The 23,421-nt window shown below is 38.0% G+C and overlaps 1 protein-coding gene across 1 annotated transcript in view; it reads left to right on the forward strand.

Moving 5' to 3' along the window:
- The window catches only part of TOX3 (TOX high mobility group box family member 3), a 111,071-nt gene extending 88,697 nt beyond the window's left edge, over positions 1–22,374 (forward strand). Inside the window, exons 6-10 of the mRNA XM_011988653.1 lie at positions 10,474–10,743; positions 14,775–15,002; positions 16,647–16,727; positions 21,071–21,808; positions 22,082–22,374. Coding sequence (XP_011844043.1) covers positions 10,474–10,743; positions 14,775–15,002; positions 16,647–16,727; positions 21,071–21,808; positions 22,082–22,135 — 1,371 coding nt within the window. The 3' untranslated portion in view covers positions 22,136–22,374. The remainder of the gene's footprint in view (positions 1–10,473; positions 10,744–14,774; positions 15,003–16,646; positions 16,728–21,070; positions 21,809–22,081) is intronic.
- The last annotated feature ends 1,047 nt before the right edge of the window (positions 22,375–23,421 follow it).

Consider the following 23,421-nt stretch of genomic DNA (forward strand, 5'->3'; position numbering starts at 1 on the left):
GTCCAGTGATTAGCATTCACATTTCAAAATATGCAAATAATGCCCCAGTATTCAAAAGCGAATTGCTGAAAAATTGAATGTCGATGCATTTGTGACTTCAAAGAACAACCTTGATTTGCTTGTCGTGAATACGTGTATCTTAAAACAGGATGTGGTTGGCAAGTCAAAATCAACAGTATATTTTGGTTAAAAATTTGTCACCTCTAAGCGTTATTGTCAGTTCAGCTGATCATCTGGAAATTGTTTTAATCCACAAAAGATTGCAATTCTAAAAATCTACAATGTGCGTTCCAAAGGGTTGTGTGTGTGTGTTTTTTTTAACACCTCTCTATAATCTGCCCGGCCTGCTGAGTAGCATTGACATCAGTAGTACATCAATTTCAGAAAGTGGATTATTTTTACTAGACAGCTATTGTGACATATTGGGTCAGTCATAAATGAAAGATATTCATGCAAGCATGCAATACTTGTAATGAAGTCTCACTCTGACCTTCTGTATGATTGATTCTGTAATTTAGTTTTCTCAGGCAGTGCCTGAAATGAAATGAAATCATGTTGAACAAGTTTTGAATACCCACAGTGCACCAGGAGAAGAAAAATCTGCAGCCCTAGAGGCTTGAGAGAGAGCAGATGAACGATTTATCTCTATGCTATTATAGCCTTTGCCAGCATTCAACATTTCTTTTTTTTTTCTTATTTGGCTTAAGTACTTAATTCTGCAGGTAGCTGTAAATGGGAAAATAAAATGCTGTTCAGATTTAAAATGACAGGACAGGAGTATGTGCAGGGGACTGATAAAATATCTTGAATAGAACTGACCTTTCATGTAGCTGAAAGTTACTGGGGGATTCATCCTCATAATTACCATATAGATTATTTTTATTTCTTTCCTGCAATGAAACATTTCAGAGAGCAGTAGTGCTGATTGAATGAAAATTGAACTTGTTAACATTCTTTTCAGCTTAGCCTGTTGTACATAACAGAAGGTTAGCTTTGATGAATTTCAAAATTCTCTTTGATATCTAAGAAACAGACAGTAAAATAATGGTCTCTGGTCTGATATTTTGTATGCCCCCCAAAAGAGAATTTATAAAACACACTGATAATTCACATACTTTTCTTCATGTATTATATTTCCATATTTAGAGGACTGACATTTTCTGTTTGATACTGCCTTGGATTTAATTGTGATCACACATATTTACAGAAAATGCTATAGTGGTGCTCTAGCAATATCAAATGGAGTATTAGAAAATTGAAAAAGATGGAAGTAAGGAAAGTGTTTGAGTATGGTAGTATTCGTACCTGTTAAAGGGAAGAGAAAAAGAGAGGAAAAGGTCCTATAGGAGACACTTATGCAGAGAAGAAAATTATGAGCTTTTAAAATATTCATAAGACTCTTAAGTCATAATCCAGACAGACATCATTTCTGATAGAAAAATGGCAATTTATCAGAATATTACATCTAAAATTACCAAGCTTATTTTAGAAGTTTTTATACCATCATTTGGCATGGCTCTAATTTTGAAGCTGAATTATTATATTTGTTTTTAAGAAAATGACTTTCATGCCATTTTTATACTTCAAAAAATCTTACATTAAAAGAAATAGTAGACTTTCAATTAATGCATTGTTTTTAGCAATGTTGCTTTAATGTGTTACAGATAAAGCAGTTATTTCATGGGTCATTAATGTGTTTAATGCATGGAACGTTCTATTAAAGCAAGCCCTTATTATTGTTATGAACACGTTCATTGCCATTGTCAATAGAGGCTGCGGAGCTGAAGTCCACAGGATGATGACTATTTAGCCATGGGGGGACAAGCAATTTCTCATACAAATTGAATGCTTACGAATTTGTCTTACAGATTGAATAACTTTGGTCAAGTTATGGTCAAAAGCTATTTTTCTATAAATTAACGATATAAAAGTCACAACTTATATAGGCAAAAATACACATTGAATGGAATAAGACCTATCTGCGTGAAGTCTAAATTAAAAACTGAAACCATATATTAACCTTCAACGAATATTTACTGAGCACCTACTAAGTGCTGTATATCTTTTTCTTTTTTTAATTTTACATATTTTTTAGAGAGAGGATCTCACTCTGTCACTCAGGCTGAGGTACAGTGGTGTGATCATAGCTCATTGCAGTCTCGATCTCCTGTGTTCAAGTGATCCTCAGTTTCCTGAGTAGCTGGGACTACAGTGTGTGCCACCATGTCCAGCTAGTTTTTAAAATTTTTTCTAGAGACAGGGCCTTGCTGTCAGTTGGCCAAACTGGTCTTGAACTCCTGGCTTCCAGCTGTTTTCCTGTCTTGGCCTCCCAAAGTGCTGTGATTAGAGGCATGAGCCACTGTACCTGGCCTGCTTTTAATCATTAGAGCTTGATTATACTGTTTGTGAAATTGTTTTGTGTTTCTTTTTTCTTTTTTTGACTACCAGTGTCCCCTCAACGAATTACAGAGATTCAGTCTGACTGCTGCCTGAAAGAAGCTTATTGTCAAAAGCCAACTTTAATTTAGCTATTACTATACCTTGACAATTGTCTGCCAAAAATACCCAGGCCACAGACACTTTTACAAGCTGCCTTCTTTGTAGAGCCTTGTACCATACTGGGCTTAAAATAAATATTCTTTATTCTTGTCCTGTGCATACTACTGACTCTAAACAGATAGGAATTGTCTTTAGGGCTGAGTTAACCTGAGGATCATCTGTCAAAGTAGGACTGTGTTCCAAACTTACACTAAACCTAATTAACCCTTGTGCAGTGTGATACATGATTACTTGTTTGGTTTATAACATTTAAAGGAAAGTGGTATGAGAAAGCTGGTCGTGGTTTACTTCCCTGTATCTTCTTTTTAACACAGATCATCTATAGTTAAGTACTGTAGTACTTAGCGATGGTTCAGAGACAGCAAAGACACCCTTTTACAGCACTCAGATTCCCACGTAAAACTGACATGATGGCTCAAATATTTTTTGGAGAAGTGAGAATTACTCTGTATACCATTACCCCTGTTCCTTTTATTCACAGCCCTTGTCGTCCTTTGCAATGGTTTCCTTTGCTTGCTTCCCACTTGTCTCCTCCTTACCAGATAGAAGCTCTAGGAAGGCAAATGCTCCTTGGGTCTGTTTGGTGTCGTCCCTGGGCCTGGAATATACTTGACTCTCAATAAATATTTCATTTGTTTAATATATAAATGAATAAAAGGAGAATGAAAGGATATTTACTTGTTATTAAGAGCATACTTACACTGCTAAGTTAAAATGGAGGGGAGGAGGCTTAAAGTATCAACAGCTATGAAAGTGGAATTGCTCTTTAACATGTCAATTTAGAACTGAATAAAATAAGCGTGGAGCTGTCCCTTTGGTAAAACAAAAGCAGTTACAGGTACATGAGTAAATTACCATTAAGTGTTCATAATAAACTCTTGAAAATTTTATTTTGCCAATAAACTATTAATTAACTCTAGGGAACACTGTTTTTTACAAAACTTTCATGGGTAGGTATGTCTGATTACAACCCTGAGAGTAGTTGTTAAGTAAAAATGATCTATTTCAGTGCAGATATTTTGATGAATATAAAGGTTGTGGCATGCAGGTCTGTAATTATCATTGGTATGCATTTGGCATGACTGTGTCAGGGTTCATTGGAGTTACAAACGTAGAAGTTATGCGTAACTATTTGATCGTTGTTAATTTGGAAATAAAATTTTAACATTGCTATAGGACATAACTAAATAATTGAACATAAAATTACTGGCTTGCATTTCCTATTTGCAGTTAACTCTGATATTTATGAATACAAAGTAATTTTTATTGCTGATAATTATTTAATTACTTCATTTCTCCAGACATTGATTAAAAAACTGGCACAGTGAAAATATATTTAGTCACACTCTAATATATTTGGGTTAGTTGCTTCTTAATTGGATGTTATGCTCTATTTTGAAAACCTAATATTGGATCGTTATGGAGAATATTTATGTGCAAGTATAGATAGAAGATGCATTGAACATATTTGCATATTAGAATTTAAAAAATTTTTAATGATGAAATCAACCCAAGTGGAAGTAAGTACCATTGTAATAAGTATAAACAGGTAATATAGAATAATAATGTATAATGTTTAAAATAAAATGTCAATGTGAAAGCTTGTATCTTAGATTTGCAAAAAGAAACAAAACAAAGCAAGACCATAGTATGTGTAACTATGTACTACTAAGTGTGCAGCACAAAGATAAATGTGGCACTGCTCCCGGCCTGAAAAAATGAGTGAAAAAGATTTAAATATGTAGAGTTTTCTCTTTTAAGGAAATTAGAGCAAGTTTTATCCATTCTCTTCTCATATCCTCCTACCCTAAGACATACCTTCATATGAAGTACAAACACGATATTATAACATAGTGATTTACACAGTAAGGAAGTTTTTCACCTTTCAATTCTCTTTTAATCTTGATTAAGTCCAGGAGAAAGACTCCGTTTGGGGCTAGTTAAGTCTTTCACACCTTTCTTTTAGCCTTCTTAAGTTAAAGAAAGCAGAGCTCAGGCCCAGAGCCTTAGGCAGGCCCTAGTATCCACACTGACTATAACAGTATTATTTTCTTTTCCTGGTGTTTATTTGACATTCCACTGGCCATGAGTGATTTTAATTTTTCATTTATGTTAGTGATCTAAAGTTTCCTTATTAATATAACATTATTCAAATTTTAACCGTTCACTCAAATGATTAATGTTCAATAATAGACTGGGTTTCAGGCAATTTAAGAAAATGAGGGATTGCTACCCAAAATATCCATTCATTGGATTTTTCCTGTTTAAAAAAGACAAAGAGCCTCTTTCATCAGGTGGAGAGAGAGGCGAGCCTCAGCCAAGCACTCCCCTACCCACACCAAGACATACAGAAACCAGAAGGCTTTGTTGAACACCACAGGCATGAATCATACAGGCCAATAGATAGAAGGCAGTGCCCCTCCTATTAGTGAGAGCATTTTATGAGATCCATGGCCCACCCATTCTGAGTGAACTTCTGTGACTGCAAAAACTAATCTTTGGGAATTCTTCGAGACACAGATTGAGGTGATAGGCTGTACATTTATATTTAAACTAAATAGAAATGTCCGCAATTGATTTAGATGGGTTGGTTGCCTATGAGGTATGGTCAGTTAATATTTATTGCAATGAATAGTCCCACTAGGTATATACTATGCTTTAAACTTCCAATGGCAGCCTTCTACACTGTGAATAATAATCTAGACTTCCTAACCCAGACAATAAACCTTGTCGCTTTATAGCCATGACTTGCCGTTCCAACCTCATAGCCGGCCATGCTCTTCCTGGCCCAGTCACACTGGACTGTCATTTCCTTATTGGTGGTATGTTTGCCCTTGCCCCAGGTTTGGGTACATGTTCATCTCTGTCTGGGATGCCTTGGCTTGGTTAGCTTCTACTTCCCTTTATACCTCAGCATAGTAGGTCATCTCCTTGGGGAAGTATCCCATGATTTCCCCACCTTACACAATTAGGCCAATCTCTCCAAGCCTATTGTGTTTCACCCTTTACCTTGCCTACCCTGCACCCAGCTTTCCTGTCCACCTTTTCATTTCTCAAGGATGTCAAGTTCTCTCCAACTTCAGACCTTGCACATGCTGTTCCCTCTGCATGGAACATACTTTTTCCTTCACTTCACAGTTGGCTTCTCCTCATCCTTCAGCATCAGCTCAAATGCCATCTTTTTTGAGAGGCCTTTCCTATTGACCCAATTAAATGTAGCTATCCTTCCCCAATAACTCTTTTTTGTATAACCTATTTATTTTCTTCCCAATATTTATCAAAATTGGAATCTTGTTTATGTGGATGATTTCTATTTTTAGGAACAGAACATAAGCTTTGAACATTCACTACCTGCCTCCCCTAAGAAGATGATTTTTATGATATTTTAGGTCTAATACAGTAGTTTGCAAATGAAGGGGATTTTGACATTTGCCAAAGTTTGGATACATTTTGATTGTCACAACCTGGTAGGGCAGGGGTGGCTGCTGGTATCTAGTGGGTAGAGGCCAGAGATGCTGCTAAATATTCTATGATGTACAGAATATCCCTCCCCCAACAAAGGATCATCCAGACCAAAATGTCAGTACCACTTAGGTTGAGAAACTCTTATCTAATATCGCCAATTAGAAGACAAAACAAGACAAGGAAGAGAGAATGAGTTTTTCCCAAATACTGAGAAATTTAGGAAATGATATAAAGGAAGAGTACATATAAAATGTAATTGTGAAAGGAGTTGAAAAAGCTACCAGCATTCAACTCTTACTGTTGGTTATGATAGTGGGCAATCTATTATAACCCAGTAGCTGCTTTGCCTTTAAATGATCACTGGTAAATCTTTCAGGACTTAGTTTTTCTAAGTGAGAAGTAATATTAACAAAAGCACATTAAATTCCTCTGGGCTATATTCATAGTTATACATTTCCTTATTGTGTCACTACTACTGGGAAAAATTGTGAGCAATTTTGGTGGGAGTATATAAAAATTATTCTGGCCTACACGTTGTTGTAGTAAATTTGTTCATCCATTCAGGATTTTGTTTAATGTGTAAAATAATCACATGGTAATTTCCTAGTTCTTGAAGATATAAGGTTTGATATATTGCCTTCTCTGGCCTGATACATAGTAGGTGCTCAATAAATACTTTTATACTGAGCTGACATCTTTCTCTTCTTATGTGGTAGTCCTAAGATCGAGGGTAACATCTTTTAAAGGTTACTTTTATGGAAAGTGATTGGAGCTGTTGAGGATCCTCAAGTTCCCCAAGGCAGTTGTTAATAATTGGTGGCCCTAAAGGAGCTTGAATTTCCAAAGAGACACTTTAGCCATTGATCTTCTTATACTATAATCTTCACTCATAGGAAGTTATTATCGACTAACTGTGAACCATGGTGAGTGGTAGCACATTTTGATGCATCAATTATGTGGGTCAGAGGTTACTTTAAAAATAGTCTAGAGGTCCTTGGTATCTTGTCCAGTGGGAGATGGCATATTTTTGGATCTGAAGACTATGTGATGATTCTAAGTTTTGGCAAAACCTTGGCCCCACCACCAGTACTCTTCAGGAATGGTTTCCATACTGTCACCCTGCAACAGAACCTTGGTTTTGTTTTGTTTTTGTAATGAAATATTATGAGGAACCTCAATTTATAAAACAAATGGAAATGGAGTTGATTTTGTTAAAAGAGGATGATGGCAGTGGAGATCCCAGAGTCTCATTCATCTCTCTCTGCCAGGACACACCTCTACCATGAAGATACCATGGCTCTCTAGGGCCCAGGTTTTCTGTCAAGCATTCACTAGCTAGCCTGGGGGCCTGGGGAATCATTCTTATGTGTCTAAGAATGAGTATAGTACTAGTATCTAATGCAGAAAGCAATCTAGGGGGTTAAATTAGAAAGTGCATATTAGGCTTAGCACAAATGCTGGCACATAGTAATAAACGCACAGTAAAACTTCCTTTTTAGTACGGTAAACCTTGGCTGTCCATCAGCAGGAGCTCCCCAGCAACAAGATCCATAATAAAGGCGTAAATTGCAGATGGAATTCAGGAAGGGCTGCTGAAGCCGAGGAGACACGCTTCTTGGCCTTGTGTTTGGCCATGAGAGCCATCTAAAAAATGCTCTGGGTGTGGGGTGAGTCAGTCGAGCACCTATATGTGCAGATTTTCATAGGCATTGGAGCAAAGAGAGCAAAGTAATTCTCTGCTAGTGAGAACACTGCAGAAATCAGATGATCACATTCCATGGCCATACCAGTTAACTAATTTAGTATTATACAGTCAGAATTAAAATACTTCATTTAAATGTGCCCTGGAATTTGCCTATGGATACTTTAAAACATCTAGATTTAAATAAGATGGAAAGATTTTTAAAAAGCATTCTGGGTCGGGTGCGGTGCCTCATGCCTGTAATCCCAGCACTTTGGGAGGCCGAGGTGGGCAGATCACTTGAGGTCAGGAGTTTGAGACAAGCCTGACCAACATGGTGAAACCCCATCTCTACTAAAAATACAAAAATCAGGCAGGTGTGGTGGTGCACGCCTGTAGTTTCAGCTACTCAGGAGGCTGAGGCAGGAGAATCACTTGAACCTCGGAGGCAGAGGTTGCAGTGAGCCGAGATCGTGCCATTGCACTCCAGCCTGGACAACAGAGTGAGACTCCATCTAAAAACAAACAGACAAACAAAAAATAAAAGCATTCTGAAAGACATATAGGAATAAGAAAATTTAGAATAAGCTAGATGGCATAATTACCAGTAGTTTGGGGGTGGAAGTTATGTCAGGGAGCAATGGTTAAACTTTAAGAGAACATGGAAGACTGAACAGATAGCTCAGATTTTCTAGGAGAAATGAGTAAATGTGGTAGAATTCCAATAAAAAAATAATAATTAGGATGAACGGATAACATAGAATCCACACAATCTGCAGAAAGACACCTGCAAGTAGAACATAATATTGTAGGAATAATGAAGGAGAACATTGCCAGTGATACAAGGGAGTGTGGTGGTCTGATACTCGTGACACTTGCCTCCAGGATTTCACAGTAATTATTCAGAAATTATTAAGAAATGGAAAATGTATGTATTTAATATTCTAACACTTGTTGACGGACTCTTTTAACCACTTGCATTATCTTCTTTTTTTTTTTCTGATTAAAGTGTTTTAGTTTTTGTTTACTTTTGTTTTGTGGTCACAGCTTATCAAAATGGCATACACACGTACATAGAAAGAGTTGCAACTCTCCCCCGCTTGCCCCTCCCATTCTACCCCTTATAATGTAACCATTGTTAATGTTAGGATACACATTTTTTTTTCCTCAAAGGAAATGAGGCTGTCGTATAGTAATTTTTTAACTTGCCTTTTATGTACTGTATCTTGGGTAGGCTAGTGGTTCTCTACTGGGAGTGGTTTTGCCCTGCCAGGGGCAAAGTCTGGAGACATTTTTCATTGTCATGACTGGTACGGGGAGTGACGTCGTTAGCATCTAGTGGGTAGAGGCTGGGGATGCATCTGAGTACCTACAATACGCAGGACAAGCCCCCTCAATATGCAGGACAAGCCCCTACAATAAAAATTATCTGGTCCAAAATGTCAAGAGAGCTGAAATTGAGAAACTCTGCCCTAGGTCAATGCACATAAATCTAATTCATTATTCTTAAAAGCTTCATAACACTTTGACGTATGGGTAGACCATGATTTATTTAACTAGTTTTCTTTGATAGATCTTCTTACTGAGTGGCATTTATATATTTAATACGAAGAAACCAAATGCTCCAATTTAGTTATTTACAATTCATTCTGCTTCTTTAAAGAGCAAAAATAAGCCTTATCAGAAGGACTCAAAAAAGGAACAGTTAAGAATTCATAGGCTTGTGTATAAAATTAGATTCTGGGTCACTGTGAGTCAAGAGAATTTGGTTTCAGCAAAATCACAGACTCACTCCAAATGACATGTCTTAAAGTAAGTCATTTGAAAAGCGTGTCTTCATTTTTTGATTCTTTGGAATTAAAAAAAAAAATAGAGAACAAGCAGCAACAACTCTAAGGCCTTTCTGTATGACTACCAAGAACAGAGAAAGTTTCATGTAAAGTAACTGCAATAAGTTTCAGAAAAAGCTATTTCTGATGATCTCTACCATCTTTTTTTTAATGATTTTTTTCTTATACGTATTTACGAAAAAACTCATTAGTACATTAAATCTTGGTGGATTGAACAAAAGAAAACAAAGTAGGTTTAAATGAAAAAAGTGATATCCAAACCAAAAGACATTGAATGACTTCCAGATGCCGCTGACAATGTAATTCAGAATCGGAATGACCGTCTGGTTAACCACAGAGGATTTCACAGAAAGGGTGCCCTAAAGCAAACAGATGTTTGCTCTGTGAAACTAAAGCTCTGTGCTTTGCTGGCCCATCCTCTGCATGTCTTGTGCATTTCTGGGAGAATAAAATAAAGAATGGCTTTGCCTTCTCTCATAACAGCTATGTGTGTGGGAAGGATGGTAAACTAATGGATGAGCCTGAATGGGTGGAGTCTCTGCTTCATTCCTTTCTCTGCCACCAGTTTCCTCAATCAGAAACAAGAGCTAAAGATTATATTTAGTTTTGCTAATTTCCTTTCTTCCTTCTTTTTTCCCTCCCTCCCTCCCTCCTTCCTTCCTTCCTGCCTTCCTTATCCACTGACAGTTCTATAATGAAATATTCTGGACTAGATATTTGGATTTTGTGCTTCTCACCTTTCAACTTCTTGGCATGGGTCCTTACATTTAATAAATGAACGGAGACCATCATCCTGCAATAGGTCAGACCTATCAACATTGCAACAGTTCAAACCTATCTAAGGAGATGCTAATCTAATCAGTTCCCTGATATCTGGAAAAACTGATATCTTTTCCCCCTTTGCTGCTGCCTTTCTAGGATCAGAGCCACACACAAGTGTCCCAGTACCGGCAGGATCCCTCCCTGATCATGCGGTCCATCGTCCACATGACCGATGCTGTGCGTTCTGGGGTCATGCCTCCTGCCCAGCTCACCACCATCAACCAGTCTCAGCTCAGCGCCCAGTTGGGGTTGAATTTGGGAGGTGCCAGTATGCCTCACACATCTCCTTCACCTCCAGCAAGCAAATCGGCCACTCCCTCCCCTTCCAGCTCCATCAATGAAGAGGATGCTGATGAAGCCAACAGAGTAAGTTAGAACTGCCTTAGTGTGTAACCTGCCAGAGAATATGGAATCACCCCATGCTGTTTGAATTTCATTCATGGTGTTACCTTGTTTTTCTTCATAGATTTGGAGTAGCATTTAAATGTATGATGGTTTGTTGTTTTTCTTCACTGTTTCATTTATTTTCTGTAGAAAGTATATTGGACTGGAAATTGAGAGATCTGGCTTCTCCTAGTATAGCTGTAAGGCACTGGACATGTTATTTAACTCTTGTAGGCCCAATTTTTCTAATCTGCAAAAGGAGGGCTTGGACTCCCTGCTACAAATTTCTAGAAATTCTAGACATTCCAGAAATTCTAAACTGCTCTGGTTCTAAATTAATGTCCATGTGAGCAAGTTTCATCCAGTGTGTCAGTCAAGCTGCTGCCACATTTGACAGCCTTGCACCTTCAGTGATATTTATCTCTGAGTTCATTCTCATCGTCTTACATTTTTACCTTCGTCATGGGAAATGTATAATTTTAAATGATACATAGTTTGAAATAAAAACTGCATTCCAGGTATGACTTTTCCAAATGCTTAGAATAATGAAAAAGAGTACTGTAATAGTACATAATTACTCATTAATCACTCATTAATTACGTGCTGTATACCTACTCTGTGCTTGGCATTTTGTTTGGTTCTTGTGATATAGAGATGTATAAGAGAACTACTGCTCATGAGACTCCCCACTGGAGATGAATAGCAATGTTTAAAACTAGCTCCAGATGTGATTAGTGATATAATTGATGTATCTGGTGTGCTGAGATTCTAATCGATTCTACTTGGGAGAGTGATTTGAGGAAGACTTTACTGAGAAAGTGATATTTGAATTAGGTCTAAGAGGATGAATAAAAGTTTGTGAGGCAGAAGACAGAGGCCAGCATTTTGGTAGGGGCTCATGAGGAACAGTGGAAGTACATGCTATTTATAGCTATAATGAAGTTTGATATGGGGGAAGAGAGAAATAGAAGCTGAAGAATAAAATGGCTTAAATGTGGTGGTCTTTCTTCTGTTGTTAGCTGAGAGACGATTTATTATTTGCATCAAGGAATGGCATAAGTAATTTATGCTTTAAAGAGATAACTTTGGCTATATATATAGAATGCCTTATAAAGGGAGGGACCAAAGAAACGGCAATTAATTAGAAGACTCTTTTGTTATGTTTCGTTTCATCAAGGGAGGGAATGGACAGGAGGTACCAGGTTAGCAGGCATTTTAGGAGTGAAAATCATAAACATTCTAAGGATTTGGTGATCCACTGGAATTTGAGGAAGAGACAAATTGGATTTTAGTCTGAGAGCCAGAATGGCTACCAGCAAATGAGAGGAGCAACCCACAAAGAGAGGAGTGTTCTCCCCCATGGGGAACATGAGAGTTTAGGATGTTAGAGTTGAATTTGAGGTGCTTACATTGGAGTCTAGAACTCAGTTCATGGGAACTGGAACTATAGATTTTGGGACCATCAGCACATGGATGAGAAGATGTGAAAGTAATCAGGACTTCTGTCAAGGACAGAACCCTGAGCATCATTTATTTCTAAGTAGCAAAAGGAAGAAGAGAAGCTAGAGAAGATTAAGAGTAATGAGGAACAGGGGAGGGAGTTTCGAGTGACGCTGTGGAAATCGAAGGGGTTTCGAGATGAACGGTTTAGTCTATAATATCACGTTAGCACCCCCATTGGGCCCAGGAATGGTAAATGCACTGACAGTCTTCTCACATTCACAGAACTTCAGTCTAGAGGATTGAGAAGTAATGGTTAAAGACTCTTGAGGGATATGAACAGATGGGGTTACGTAACCGCTTAGCCATTACAATTCAAAGGGATTCCTTTCCCTCCACTCACACGTCCATGGATCTTCATACTTGCCGCTGTACCAAACAGAAATTGTCATCTTAAAGAGGACCTCCTATGGGACTCCTAGCTTGCTCCATTTTAAGCGAGGGTCTAGGTTTTGTGTAACGACAATAAAGCCAATTTATCTTCATTGAACCTTAGCTGAGAAAGGAAGATTTAAACTATCATTGATTATGTCTCTTTGGGGTAAATCTTTTTCTCCAGCGTTCTGTCCAAACCCTTTTAAGTCAATGACACAAAAATTTCCTTAGGAGAATTAATTCTGAATTTTTATTTAAATTGTGAGACTCCACGTTTCTGGTTTATTCTTAAAAAGTAATAATGATTAGGGCACATCATGGTTATCCAAGAAAGGCATCAAAGGTGTTTGACGTTTGAATATTGTTTTACAGAGAATGAAATTGAACTCCTCTCACTTGGAAAAAATGCTCCTCTGGAAAGTAATAGCATCTTGCCATTGGTCAGGGTATTGTGGCACTAACAGTGCCGGATTTTCTTCCAGGAGAAGAATATAGTTGTTGGACTCAACTAGAAAAATGTGTGTGTCTGTATATAGTTTTTCTTGTTTAAATAATGTTTTTCATTGAAGTTAAACTTGGCTCCAAGTGAAGCTCTAACTGAAAGGCATCTGACTGTCTTGGAAATTCACGTTCATTAAGTAGAATTAAACAAGTCTCACTTATTTTGAAAATTTAGAAAAAAGACTATGGGCTCTAGAGAATTATTGAATTAATTGTGTGAGTTATGAAAGATGACATTTTGGAGGAGAAGAAAGATATGACTTAAAACCATCTGAAGCTTATAAACTGCTCAGATAAAGTGTGGATGCTGTTATCACTTAAATAGTGCAAACAATAGGCTCCCCTAGAGGTAGACCAGTGGTTTCTTAACTCTTCCCTGAGGGTTCAGAGCTCTCTAAGAAAATTTCCTTACTAAGAATTTTAGTAAATGGGAAAAATTCCAAATGACCCTCATTTAGAAAGTAAATAATACTCTAGGAAAAATTTGAATTAGAATTCAAGCCATTAAAAAGCCAATCTGTTAGTAACTTGAATCTATCTTGGTTGATCTTGCCCAAGGCTGGCTTTGAGAACAGATTTTGTCAAACATTGCAGGATTCTTGGTGAAGTTAACTGCAAAATTATCTTTGATATTGTGATCCAGGGGAATAAAACATTTACAAATCATTTCCCTGCTTCTCTGATAAGTATATTAAATGATCAGTGAACTTAGATGATGGTAGCGGGTGAATATGGAGCTGCGTTATCTTTAAACTAGGAAACTATACCCATATCAGTTTATGGTTCTGATCTCTCAGAGTTCATCTGGTGAATGTGTGTGAGTCTCTGTGGTAGCATTCTTGTGAGCAGGGTTACTTGCCACAAATAACAAACATCTTCTCTTTAGTCTTCTTAGTGATTTTTAAGTATCAACTATTGCTCCTTTTTTTTTTTTTTTTTTTACAGGTTTTTAATTTTGTGGAGAGTATCAATTTCACTTTTATCTCCACTTAAAGTAGTTTTGACATTTTTACATTTGCTGTTAATATTTAGAAAATTATTGTTATTTTAGAAAATAAAGATGACCTTGTCCTTATGGAGCAAGTATAGAAATTGGAGCTAATTTCCATTTGAGTTTCTGGAGAGCCATTAGCAAAGTAACATTCTGGTAAAAGAATAAAATCAGCCTCAAAAAACAAATCAATTCAGACAGATCACATATATGGCATGTGACTATGGCTAGGGACCTCATTTAAAATATTTGAATATGATCAACATCCTGAATATTATTTAGGTTTTACTTCTAAAACCTCTGAAAATACAAAATACTTCGCTGATGTATACATGTGTAGTATAGCATCTATATAGCATTGCCTGGTACAGAGTGTACTGTTTTTCATTACTCATAATTGCTATTTAGAGCATATGTTGTGAATGTATTGAAGATACTTCTGGGTCTCATTAATCGATGTTCTAAATGCTAATCTCTGCTGTCTGGTTAACTCCAAGCAAGTTTACCCCTCCCCCGGTTTTGGTGGTGATTCATCTGTTGATGATGCCTAACAAAACCTTCAAAGAACAATTATGGATCTGAGTTAAGTCTTGTTGCATTCTCTGCAAGTACATTCTAGGCAGTGAATTTTCTTCCTGCTTTGCAGGCCATTGGAGAGAAAAGAGCTGCTCCAGACTCTGGCAAGAAGCCCAAGACTCCAAAGAAAAAGAAAAAGAAAGATCCCAATGAGCCACAGAAGCCAGTGTCAGCATATGCCCTGTTTTTCAGAGACACACAGGCTGCAATTAAAGGTCAAAACCCCAATGCAACCTTTGGAGAGGTCTCAAAAATTGTAGCATCTATGTGGGACAGCCTTGGAGAAGAACAAAAGCAGGTGAGACAAAGACCCATCAAGGTTCCATAAATAAACCTCATGATCATTTAAAATATTCCTCACACCTTTTCTGAGTGCATGTGTTCACTTAATATGATTGCTTCTTTTGAAAGCCTTTTCTAAGCGATGGAATTTAAAAACCTAGACGTATAAATCTAAACAACTCTCCAGTTATATTGATTTCTCTGTCAGCTTATGGGTGCATGTTCAGAACCCATTCAGAGGAAGGCTGAAAGAAATCCAGGCAGTATCCTGCAAGCATAAACTTTTGATGATAATCTTTTCATTTTAAATAATGTGGAATGTTTCCCCTTTTGTTCAAAAAGGGCACTACAAAGGGATTAGGTCCATCCCGCTTGCCTTTCCATTGATCATCTTTCTGAACCCTTGTGCTGTCCTGGTGGGTTTCCAAACTTTGAAGCTGCCTCTGCGTGTCTCATTATTGTTACTGGGCATTTGAAATTTTATTCCAAGTTCATTTTAAAGCAAGGCAGTATGAGAGGTATTCAGAAATTAGCCATGCTGGTGGGAGATACTTCCTTAGGGGCTTCGTCTCCTCTCCTTCCCCTTGCAACTCCTCCACACAAATGAAGAGAAGAATGGGTTCCTTGGGGGTCGGTCCCCCCACTTGCTCCTTGCATGAAACTCCAATTACCATTAATAGAAGTTAACTTTTACATATGCACAGAAGAAGAGATCAACCCTTATGAGTGATAAAATAGAATAATATTTTTCAGGAACGAAGAGTGGAAAGTCCTTGATTTTTATTTACAAATCATGAACTGATTTCAGGAACTCATTCCTAGGAGCTTGTTTTGTTGGGATGGTGCAACATTAGAAATTTCTTGTTAGTTTGCACTGAGTTTATTACTGTAGACAGCAGAGTGATTTTCTGTCCCAGAAATATAATTCTGAGGGACTCGAAAAGTGCCACACCTAACTTTTAAACTCTGGAGAGAAAGATGCATGTTGATCGAACACCCAACTATCAGACCACTTAAGAAAAGGAGAAGCCCAAATCATGTTTAATATGCTGGAATTTTATTTATGTAACTCAGTGGGGTCACAAATGGAAATCTCCTAGCTTGGATGATTTCTGACTTTTAATTTTGCTCCAAAAGAAAACCAAGGTTGAAATGCTTTGCTCTTTTCTCTTCTGTCTTCATCATTCTACCTGTTGTTTTTATCCTCTGGTTTTGGTGTAGTTTAGAAAGGTATCTGAGGGAAAGAAGACATTGATGGAGAAACTCATTACTTTCTCTAAAGTAAGCCATTTGCAGCAAAGCTTATTCTTCTTGCTACCTTATTTATTGCCTTAGCATGAGGTTTTCAGCTGTTCTCAGGAAAAAGTGATTCTCAAGGAATCCGTATTGCAACCGGAAATCTTTTTCTTATTTGCAATAGTAAATATAAAAATTGTGCTCCAGTGAGGGTGGCAGGGTTCTGTTTTGTTTTAATATCCGTGTGTGTGTGTGTGTGTGTGTGTGTGCGCGCACGTGTGCACACGCTAACATTTAAAAATCAAAGCCAAGGAGACCAACTTTTTTATGTGAGTTGTGTTTATGTGACCTAATTTGTGCAGCAGTTATTTTATAGCTGAGAATTTATACGCTAAAGGTGGTGCTAATTGTGGTCTTTTAATAGGTATATAAAAGGAAAACAGAAGCTGCCAAGAAAGAATACCTGAAGGCCCTGGCAGCATACAGGGCCAGCCTCGTTTCTAAGGTAAACCTGGGCAGGGGCGGCCAGGGTCCGAAATAGTTACAGCATGGAAAACAGCCCTCAAGCATTGAAAACATAACTGCAGCTCCCCTAAAAGCCGATGGAAAGGCATCTTGAACAACTTGTAAACTTAGGTGTTTCCATTAGAGATTATCCAAATGATGATCTGAAAATATGAGTTAACTTAAGCGGCCGAGTCTAAGTTGTTTCTGAAAGATTTCCCTGATCTTTATATATGTGTATGTAGCTATATACATAAATCTTAAATAGGCTCTTATGCTTTCTTCTGGTCAGGGATTGGGACTTGTGTTAATGTCCTCTGCTTAAACTGGGAGGTATGTTTGTCAGGCATTTTTGGACATTATATTATAAATTCTCCTGTGGTAATATGACTATGATGGGGGGCATTGCATTTTTGACCAAACTGTTCCATATCCTAAATAAATAAACCTCATGATCATTTAAAATGACATTATATTCCAAGTACTAAACAAAAACTATATGTATTATACAGAGAGTATACAGTGGACCCTGGTGTGTTATAAAATGCACCAATCTCCCAAGCAAATGTCACTGTAGATTGTAATTACCTTAATCCAAAGGAATATGAGTTGTTACATTATATTAACATTTAATTAGCTTTTTCTCTTGCCTTTATAGATTTTAGAGGTTTTGGAAAGGATAATTTGATATAATATATTTTTGCTCTAGATAATTTTTTTCTGACAAGTAGAGGTACAATTTCATTGTCACTGTTGCTGTCTCAAGTACAACCTAGGGTCTCAAAGACATTTTAAAAGGGTTCATTCCCTTTATTCATTCCCTTTTTTCTCTTTTTACCTGAGTTGTTTCCTCTTTATATTATCTGTATTAAGTACTTGTATCAAGATCTAGCATTTGCAGCTGCTCAGAATCAGATCAACAGAGGTCCTCCTCTCTTTGTTGATGGCTATTAGGACGCTTCCCACTTCATTAGATAGAGAAAACATTTATCAGGTCAATAGCAAAACCTCTTTTTCAGACTCTGGAAGACACATACTGGAAGATATACTGATGTTGTACTCAGACTTGTACATTGGCAAAGAACAGCTGACTGTATGGGCTGCAGATGTTAAGAATTAAAGTATAGTTGGTGGTTAATTAGATGGAGTGAAGTGAATAGAGCAACAGTGTGCATGTACTTCTTAAGTGGATCATTTATTCATTCATTTATCCAGAGCAGGTATAGGTGATTTTGTGCATTAGAGCATGAATAATTGACTGTATATGGATTTATTTAAACCAAGATCCAGTATCTCAAAAGGCATTCAGGGAGTATTAACCATGATTGGGCTCATGAAGTCTGTGAGTGACTTAGAAGGGATAACTTAAAACTTATACATTGCATGCTAGGATCAGGATTCAGAAATATTTTCAGAAGAAATTCAATGACACCAAAAAGGAAAAAAAAAATCAATAGGATAGAATTTAGAAGGAATAAATTTAAAATACTAGGATTTTGTTTGTTTGTTTTTTAATTCAGTAAATGCACTTTGAGAGGATCCTAAATCTCTGTTCAAATAACTGTGAGGCAATGAATATGGTCCTTTAGGTATAAGTTTAGAACAATTTCAACCTGAACCCAAAGTGTGAAGTAGCTGCTAATATAGTGATCGCACAGGAAGCAGCATCGAATTGTACAGTGATTGTTAGACCACTTCTAAAGAATTGGTTCTGTTTTGGGTCCCACAATGTAAAGAGAGATGACAATCAACTGATGCCTCTCTAGAGCGTTGCCTCCATGATGGTGAGGACTGAAAATCACATCAGGTTAGAATAACTGAAAGAATCAGGGAAGCAAGGACTTGGAGGCGTATGATCTTAGTCCTCAAATATAAGGGCTGTCATATAAGAGAAATGAAGTCGATCTTTGTGCCCAAGAGAGGAGAACTCATCCAAGGGGTGAGCTTACAGGGAGCGAGAGTTCAGCCCCAGCATCAGAAACATCAATAGGGTTGCATCATATGCACATTTAACTTATGCCTCTACACGCGGAGCCTCAGACCTCCCCCCTTAAGATATGACTCTGCTATCCCTTTTAATCTTTACAACAACCAAAGAAATTCATGGACGCTTACTATTAAACCATAAAGGAGCAAGAAGACAGGCAAGGAAGAACTCTGCAATCATCCACCCATCTCCATTTACCATTAAGGCAGCATCTTAAAGGCACAACTGTGCAACTGAGCTGCCCAGGTGTTGAAATACAGACTTTCTTTGTGTTTTTTTCTTTAAGACCAGCTTGTTAATTTTTAACTACTAGAGTATATAAGAATTATGTACATGCTTACTGTGTGTATTCTACTTTATGGGTGATTTAATGGTTTTTTGAAGACAAATTTGAATATTTATAGGTTGCTTCTTACCCTAAGGCCTTAGAACATGACCGTTCAGGAACATGCAGCCGCACTGAGTTTTGTAATGTGGAGAGCTGTCCACTGAAAGGGAGTGCCTTACGATAATGACATGTGTTCAAACAGAAAACATCAGAGGTGGCTATTCCTACACACTGGATGACTCTATATGAGGTTACATCTCGGTTTCTTTCCAACAGCAGGATTTTATAAATCAGAGTCATAAAAATTTAGAAATATACAATTATTAAAGATAGTAGATGGCTGCTTGATGTCTCCTAGGTGCCCCTGCAACACTCCCCCCAAAACATCCTAATCAAATGAAGAATACAAGGAAAAAATTGTCTTTGGAATGAATCATTCCACTGTTGCATTAGTGGAAGAATTTCCTTTTGTGGAGGCAGTGAAGTGTTTTTAGCACAAAAAGTAGTACTTGCTCTCTATGTTCAGCCCTATATCTGCTGTTTATCTTTTAACAGGCGATTTGGTCCCATGAAGTTGAACATTTCCCCCTTATCTATGACTCCTTTAATAAATTCTGGAAATCTTCAAAAATAGGTGATGAAATAAAACATTTCTAAAATTGTGAAAACTTCAGTTTGGTATCTCTGAGGAAACCAATAATGGTTTTCTTATATTTGAGTGAACCTTGTTATAAATAACCACACAATACAGGGCTTTCAAGTATTCCAGTGGCCATTTTCTGGTAATAGTAATTGTTAACTAATAAAAATAGCTAATATTTGTTGCTTCCCATGGACCAGGCACTTTCTTAAATGCTTAGCATATGAGTTCATTTAATTCTCACGACCTCTGCACAAGAAAAATATCATATAACCTGGCCGGGCGCGGTGGCTCACGCCTGTAATCCCAGCACTTTGGGAGGCCGAGACGGGCGGATCACGAGGTCAGGAGATCGAGACCATCCTGGCTAACATGGTGAAACCCCGTCTCTCCTAAAAAATACAAAAAATTAGCTGGGTGTGGTGGTGGGCGCCTGTAGTCCCAGCTACTCCGGAGGCTGAGGCAGGAGAATGGCACAAACCTGGGAGGCAGAGGTTGCAGTAAGCTGAAATCGTGCCACTGCACTCCAGCCTGGGTGACAGAGTAAGACTCCATCTCACAAAAAATAAAAGAAAAAAGAAAGAAAGAGAGAGAGAGAGAGAGAAAGAAAGAAAGAAAGAAACCGTATAACCCAATGTTACAGATAAGAAAACAGGAACAGATGAGTAAATTAACTTGTCCAATGTCACAAAGTTGTTAAGTCAGAGAACTGCGTTTGAACTCAGGCAGCCTGTACTCTGTTGTCTTTAAACATATGGTACTCAGTGGTAAGGTCCTTAGTACAGAGTTAAATGCAGAAGAATTATTGCTGTTAAATATATGTATGAGTTATCTTTTTGCCACAATAGTGCTGTGTAACAACCATCCCCAAAGCTCAGTGATGTGGTACAAGATGAGCATTTATCTTCAGAGAGTGCCAGTTAGCTGGCTGGTTCTTCAGATCTAGGCCAGGCGTAGTAGAATCAGCTAGTCTTGCTTTTCTGTCTGGGGTCAGCTTGCATGTTGGAGGGGCTGGACTCATTCACATTGATCACAGTTGACTGGACGGCAGTGAACTGACTCTTGCGGTGGGTAACTGGGCCACATATCTGTCATCATGCACATGGCAGGGGTAGGCTTAAGGCCTCATCGTGGAACTGGGACAGTATCACTGCCAGGGCATTCTGTCAGCCAAAGCAAAGGCACTAGAGCAGCCCAGACTCAAGGAGGTAGGGGATTTGACTCCACATCTGGGAGGAGTGAAAAAGTCACAAGACAAAGAGTACAGATACAGGAGGGCATGAATAATGGTGGCCATTAAAAAAATCAATTTATAATATCTAAAAATGCTTAAATATTTTAAATACTTATGTATTGTAACAGTCTGGAATTTTTTCCCCCAAAATGCAGGCTGCTGCTGAGTCAGCAGAAGCCCAGACCATCCGTTCTGTTCAGCAGACCCTGGCGTCGACCAATCTGACATCCTCCCTCCTTCTCAACACTCCGCTGTCTCAACATGGAACAGTGTCAGCATCACCTCAGACTCTCCAGCAATCCCTCCCTAGGTCAATCGCTCCCAAACCCTTAACCATGAGACTCCCCATGAACCAGATTGTCACATCAGTCACCATTGCAGCCAACATGCCCTCGAACATTGGGGCTCCACTGATAAGCTCCATGGGAACGACCATGGTTGGCTCAGCACCCTCCACCCAAGTGAGCCCTTCGGTGCAAACCCAGCAGCATCAGATGCAGTTACAGCAGCAGCAGCAGCAGCAGCAGCAGCAACAACAACAACAGATGCAACAGATGCAGCAGCAGCAACTCCAGCAGCACCAAATGCATCAGCAAATCCAGCAGCAGATGCAGCAGCAGCATTTCCAGCACCACATGCAGCAGCACCTGCAGCAGCAGCAGCATCTCCAGCAGCAAATTAATCAACAGCAGCTGCAGCAGCAGCTGCAGCAGCGCCTCCAGCTGCAGCAGCTGCAACACATGCAGCACCAGTCTCAGCCTTCTCCTCGGCAGCACTCTCCCGTCGCCTCTCAGATAACATCCCCCATCCCTGCCATCGGGAGCCCCCAGCCAGCCTCTCAGCAGCACCAGTCGCAAATACAGTCTCAGACACAGACTCAAGTATTATCGCAGGTCAGTATTTTCTGAAGACGCATGTGGCAGACGGATTTGTGCATACCGAGGAGAGTGGCATAGGAGGGTAAAGCATATGTGGCTGAAACCTGTAAGTTGGTGTTGGTTATGCAGAAATGTGTAACAGATCAAACGGTCCTCTCAAGTGTCTATTAGATAGGCAATAAGAACTACAGTGTAGCTGAGTAACATCTTCTAGCTGACTATAAATCACTTTGTTTTTAAACGAGAAAAGCTGTGCTCTTTTATGTGATGCCTTTTTTATTTATTCAGGCTATACCTACAATATGTGAATCAAACTGTTTAATGAATCCTGGGACATATTAATGACTATAAACTGGCCTCTCTGAGTCATAGAAAATGGCCTTATTTCTCTAGAAGTGAGTAAACCACACTTCCAGGCTATCTGAACTTCTGAAGCCCTAAAAATAAAAAGCACAGTTGTAACTACCTGAAATATGAAGATCCAGTTTCATACAAACATTTGTATGACGTGAATAGTTGATGGCATTTTTTTGTCATGAAAAAAAATAATGTAAATCACAGACTTTTGCCAAAGCTCTTATTTTTTTCCTAAATCTCTCCAGAAAAAAAATGCAAGTGATTAAATTCAATTATTGACTTATTCACACTTTTTATCCATGACTTCTCCAAATCAAACCACAGTATATGTTGTAACAATATCTATGGCCACTGTTAGCCCATTATATTCATTCCAATTAGAAGAAAAGAAATGTGAATATTATATTCCGTGTTTTGAGTGACAAGTTTCGAAAAATAAAAACACTGTATTTTTAAAAGGGAAATGCACTTAAATGAGAACAGTTATTACAAAAGTTAAGATTTAAAAAGAAAAAGCAAGAGTTTTTATTATGATGTAATACCAGTAGACTATTTAAAAGGCACACCACATCTGAATAATCAATGTAAATATTTTCTTTCAAAGTTGTAAGTTTTCATATCATGTGCTGTAAAGTTTTCCTAAATGAGGCTTTAACGTAAACACTGGTGACATAAACCATTCATTGCTACGTTGCTTATTGTGTTTTTATGCTGTTTTATACTTTTTTATGAGTTATGATAGCAGCAATTAAGTTGTTTGTATTTTGCTTAACTAAAACAAAAATGCTTTTATCTTGCTATAGAATAAACACATTTCAGTAAAAACTGTGGACTGTATTTTGATGCAACAACAAGGAAACTGTTCACTTTTCAAATAAAATGATATGTCAGATTTCATTTTTGGTTCCTTGAATACATGTAAGATGGGGAAATATGCCACATACCAAGTTTCATTTCAGCCCAAGCATCATCTTCCATTTTTCAATTGGAAATATGATATTTATGGCCAAGAATACACAATGCATAGCCTGAAATGAAGATCCTTGAAAAAAAGCAAAACAACCCATTGGGAATATTTGTGTAATTGTCTTTTTAAAAAGATGCAAGTACAAGGTAAGTATAGCGAGAAAAAAGTAATCGTTTTTTTGGCGGGGGGGCTAGAACTACCTGGGTATTGTGGTGTTATTACTATTAAAATGGATGGTGAATGCTAATTCTTAAGCCAAAATAATTATTTCAGTGCCCATTTATTCCCCCCTTTTCTTGCTCTG

Source organism: Mandrillus leucophaeus, unplaced genomic scaffold (assembly GCF_000951045.1).
Source record: "Mandrillus leucophaeus isolate KB7577 unplaced genomic scaffold, Mleu.le_1.0 Scaffold333, whole genome shotgun sequence".
Taxonomy (NCBI): Eukaryota; Metazoa; Chordata; class Mammalia; order Primates; family Cercopithecidae; genus Mandrillus; species Mandrillus leucophaeus.